General features: G+C 26.7%; 1 protein-coding gene across 1 annotated transcript; it reads right to left on the reverse strand.

The window, feature by feature from the left end:
• Positions 1–1066: 1066 nt before the first annotated feature.
• On the reverse strand, positions 1067–5528 carry LOC111033733 (hyphal wall protein 1-like). The gene is made up of 3 exons (XM_022314627.1): positions 5399–5528; positions 2764–2830; positions 1067–2374 (listed from the first exon to the last, which is right to left on the reverse strand). The coding sequence occupies exons 1-3, from the start codon at positions 5492–5494 to the stop codon at positions 1587–1589; spliced, it is 951 nt and encodes a 316-aa protein (XP_022170319.1). The 5' UTR covers positions 5495–5528; the 3' UTR covers positions 1067–1586.
• Positions 5529–5767: the final 239 nt, after the last annotated feature.

The raw sequence follows: 5767 nt of genomic DNA on the forward strand, positions 1-5767 counted from the left end.
AAAAACCATTTTCTATCCACAGCACTTTATTTATCACGGAGCGATGATGATATTCTTCGTTCAATCACCGATTCCGAGAAATAGAGTATTTCGTGTTGTAAAAATGATTTGTGTCAACCACGGAAGTAACGTACTTACTACTTACCTACACGACTATTCCAACCGATCGAGATTTATTGAAGGGTACAATTTTAAACCCGGTGTAACAAATAAACACATTTTAAATTTGTCATTATAATCGAAATGGGAAATGCTACAGCGATAGACAGTCATTAAAAATCAGTATAGTACCTATTATATTATTGGCCACACAGTTACCTATGAATAATATAGAAGAATATTTTTGTGCTACGAAAGAACTCTTATACTTTAGGCATAGTTTTGTACTAAAAATTATTATTAATTTATAAAGAATTATTTGTTTTGAATCAAGGAAAATAAATGATGGTACTTAATAGTAATATCATTAAGCATACACATTGTTTAATATTTATGAACTCATTTTTCTTGTCTAATGATTTCTTATGATCTTATGCTTGTATAAGTTTTTGTGTATAAATAATTGTATAAATACATATTTAAATTAATATACATTATGCACTTCAACAATAAGTATACCTCTAAAGAATAATAAATTCCTTTTAATGAAAAAAAGTAATAACAAATATTTAAATTTAAATTTTAGACAAAACTTTTTTTAATTTCAAACCGTTTAAATCATCAACAAAATTATTAAAAATTCGATATTAAAATAATAACATTAATTAGAATAAATTATTAAAACAGTAATTGTGTTATATGTTAATGTACTATCTTCATTTGGTGATAGCGATTTATATTGGTTATATTTCACTTCACCATCTGCTGTTTGTTAATTAATAAATATTATTTTACTTTTTTTGTGGAATATATTATTTTTTATGTTCCTGTAACTTCAATATAAAATATGATAGAAGCTTACAAACATATTATAATTCTAAACTTGTTCACGTAAATATAATTTATTTATTTTATAGAATTTTTAAATATTTAATTTTTTTTTAGTAGATGTCTTATTTATGAATAATACATTTAAAGAGGTAGTCTTAATTTTACTAAAACAAATCATTTGTAAATGCACCACTTATTAGTTAATTGAACTATTAAATGTTAACCATGCTATTTTTTTAACTATTATATTTATACAAGTAATTTGTTACAAAAAAAGGTTAAAAATACATATTATCTAATTAAAAATTGAATCAAAAATAAGTATCAGTGAAGATGGAACTTTTGTTTCGGAAATATTACACAGCTTTATTCGAAATACGTCTCATTTTCGTTTGGTAAATGTATTAACTATAAAATTGTGATTTTCATTGATACATTTTTGTGTGAAGGTACATTGATGTTTCTTCATTAAAAACCTTTATTTAAGGTACCTACTTGGATACAATATCTAAGCGACAATATGAAATCAAATTTTATTTATGGCGTATTTTAATGTAAACAATAAAGTATAATATAATAGGTGTTATATGTACTATTTTAGCTATTTAGTACCTATATGTTATTGTTGTATATGTTTGGTCTATAAATTAAATAGATTAAATTATTGGTTTACAACATGTATCAGATAATCCAAAAATACTAGTAATTAAATTCAACCCACACTTTAAAACAAAGGAAATTGGATCGTAATCGCAATTTGGTTCACCAATATTACCATAGTCTTCCGTAGTAGTCTCAAGCTGTTCTACTTCTGGCGATTGAGTCGTTACCTCGTATTTTGTAGCTTCTGTATTTGTGTTTTTTGGTCCATTTGAAGGCATGGTAGGTGGTTGAGGTATTGATGGCACGGAAGGCATTGTAGGTAGCTGCGGTACTGAAGGTGTGGGCAAAGAAGGCATTGATGGCATAGAAGGCATTGATGGCATAGAAGGCATTGATGGCATAGAAGGCATTGATGGCATAGAAGGCATTGATGGCATAGAAGGCATTGGTGGCATAGAAGGCATTGACGGCAAAGAGGGCATTGATGGTATTGAGGGCAATGGAAGAGTGGTTCTAGTCTCGTCATCATTAGATGGAGGGCGATAAGTTCCTTCAGGGGGTTGTTCTTCAGCCAGTTCAATTGATCTTTTTACTTTGTTCGTGGGATCTTCATTTGATATCCCTGGTTCCAATTCATTATAATAATCGTAATCTGTTGGTCCTTCATTTTGTATTTCAATGGCCATACTATTCGTTTCCCTATCGTTTATTTTGCTCACATATTCGTAATAATATGACCATAGAATATAAGAATATCTATTAAAATATGCAATGACTGAAGAATTGTCTATGATTTTACGTTCAAAACAAATCCAATCATTTGGTGAGCATTTCGGAAAATCTGTAAATAAATCGTTTTTATTATTAAAAAATTACTTTTTATGGTTAATAATAAAATAATACACAAAAATGTTTAAATAATTGTATCGGCCTTTTATTTTGTTAGGTTGTAAATGACATACTTTTATACTATTTCATTGAAATAATAATTGACAGTGGTAAAATTTTCCAGACAAATTACTTTTATTTCTATTATTATAATTAAGTGACTTATACAAGAGTTACAGTTGAATGATGCGCAAAAAGTAATTTAGATAATAGGATCAAACGGTGGACGACAAAACTGGTTAAAAATATCGTAAATAACAAACACAAATGTCTCCTTGGAGTAATATTAAAATGTGAATGCTTTTAAAATTATATATAGTCACTGGAGCTATCAGTACTTACCTACGCTTAAACTTTGTTTGGGTCTTCCGATTACTTTGGAATAAGTAAACTTCGACATTTGACATACCTGTAATACACAAATTACAATAAACTTTAATTTTGCTCATTTTTGTTTTTATAGCATTAGAAATGGAATCAACTTTAGCAAAGTAGTTTTCCTCCATTTTAAATTAAGCTATTAATGAATTGTTGGTGAATTGTGTACGGCAATATAAGACGAAATAATCTAATGGAAAAGCTAATCAGATGAAATTTATAAAATTATAGTTAAAATGAAACATACATACTTAATACGTACTTAATTTGACATATATTATAAACATAGTATTAAAAATATTTATAATCTAAAATAAATGTAATTAATTAATTAAACATCTTAAATTATGATTGTTTGCATACATTGTTTAACAAACATATTATGTGATAAATAGTGTAAATTATAGTATTATGATTTATGGGGTGTGGTTAACCAAGCATGCTCACCCTCTCTTTTTTCTTCAATAATGCAGTTATTCAAAATCTGATTCTTGAAATTTTTAACTTTAGATACTTAATGGTTTTTTCAAATTTTTGAGGTTTGTTGTACTTTATCTTAAGGAGTGTCATTTGGAGATACAAACTTTTATTTTTAAAATAAAAGCCACCCTATTCGACTGCAAATTATTTAAATAATATTTTTTTTGAATATCTTTATGTGTCATAATAAAAATTCAAACTAGTAGTTTTTGAGTTATTCAACTTTGTGTACTAGGAAATAGGTACATGATAATTGATTTAATTATGTATTAATGTATGAGTATTAATAATTTATAAACATTGTCCAAGTATTATAAATAATATATCCAATATTATTCTGTTCTAATTATATATTTTTTGTAAAACCATTTTTAAGAACTATTATCTTTGAACATATCAATAACTGAGAAACTACTCATTTGAAATTTGAAATAGGTACATTCAAATGTTCAAAAAAATTATCCACTAAAAAATGTATCGAAAATAGGGGGATTTTCATTTTAATAATGAACGTTTGTATCACCACAGGGCGGATGTGCATGCTTGGTGAATGGCCCTCTAATATTATATGATAAAAATTAGTAGTACCTACCTAAAAATACATGAAATAAATAATCATATTTATATTTTATAATAACTTTAAGTAGTGTATAGGACGTAGATACGAATATCAATTAGTCGGTTGTATTTAATTTATTTATTTATCATGAGGGTAAATGTACTGAAAGCGACTGTGAATGTAAACGATTTTGATAATCTATAAACGTATTGTAAATTGTGGGAAACGACAACCAGGATTTTCTGAGAAAACTCTCGACGTATAATTGAGAATTTAAAGGACTCGCCAATCATGTGTCTCGTGGGAATTCATGACGAATTACGGATGTTATATGTGTTTGAACAACGATTTGGAGAGCAATCGAAACGACGTAGCAGAATCGACAAAATGACGTTACTATATGGTCGGCAATTTAAAAATGCTTGTAGATAGCTACAATTAAAATCTAATGTCTTATAAAATTGACACAAACACACATTTTTACTCGGAAAACGGAAAAACACAAACGTCGGCTTATATTTGTTGGCGAAAATTGTGTAACAAGAAAGTGTTATGGGCCTCATTAGATGTTTTTATGAAAACGATTTTATAACACGAGCGAAATTTACTGACAGTCTATAAAAAGAAACTTAAAACTTTTAATTAAATATGAATTGATGGCAGCTTATAGATTAGTAGATATCGACAAAAATATTATACAAATATAGTTTGTAATTTATGAATATAGTTGTAACGATTTTACATAGGTACTATTAAAGTTTAACACAATTACTAAATTAAAGTATTACGCATTAAGTATTGCATTCATGATTTTGCACTTTGCAATAATAAATGTATCATACAAGCATTAGAGGTTTGGGACTCAACCTACAACTCGCTAACTGATAAATACACAACTAGTACTGTAGAATTAAAACAAATTTATTCTAGTACAGTTGTTTTTACTTTTTGAATTCATGTACTACATAAGTTGCAGCTACATATTATTTTTAGAAAAAATATCAAATATATAAGCTTAAAAAATATTATTTAGTTAAAATCATTTAAATTAAGATTGATAATGTGCATTTTTAAAAATAAATATTTATGTATCATATCATATTAAATCAATTTGCTACAAACTATGACCATATACTTAAATAAATAATATAAATTGTATCGCTCCATTCAAAATCTAATATATATATATAACAAACAATTCACATAGTATTATAATTTTAAAACTGGTTTAATGATATTATAGGTTTTCTAATAGATAATAATATAAAATATTATAAATGGGGAAAAACTGTGTGTTTTCGTAAACTATTCTAAAGAAAAGTGACCCGTATATTCCTATAGGTACACTAAAAATGAAAATATTCTCTTAATTAAGTACCTAACCATTAAAAATAATTGTATTTGTGAAATACTACTGAAACCTTTATAGATGTCTGAGCACGTCATAATGGTAATAATAAATATTTTCTGGTAAAGAGGACTTTATTTAAATTTATTATTATTAATATTGTTTCATACAGAAACTAAACGACAACGATGATACTTGAAAATGATACTTACATAAAGGAAAACACAAATATATTGTATTACGATCATGGTATTTTGTGAAGTGCACCATACACAAGAATGAATAATGTGCTTTTGACTGCAAATCATAAAATTTAGATAAACCACATAATATTATACTGACTTTGAGCTTCCTGTTTTTCTCTCTGATAACTATAATATTCAAGAGTATTTATGTGTGCTTGCGTAGTTGCGTGTACCTATTATTCGTGTGTGTGTGTGTGTGTTTCTTTGTGTTATTATAATTTCGTATTCAGGATTCAAAATTTGTTTCCTCTATTCAATGTGTATCGCCATTATTCTAGGACGATTTACAAACAGATTAAAAATGTATCAAAATTGCATGTATAATAATAATAATAA

Source organism: Myzus persicae, unplaced genomic scaffold (assembly GCF_001856785.1).
Source record: "Myzus persicae strain clone G006 unplaced genomic scaffold, MPER_G0061.0, whole genome shotgun sequence".
Taxonomy (NCBI): domain Eukaryota; kingdom Metazoa; phylum Arthropoda; class Insecta; order Hemiptera; family Aphididae; genus Myzus; species Myzus persicae.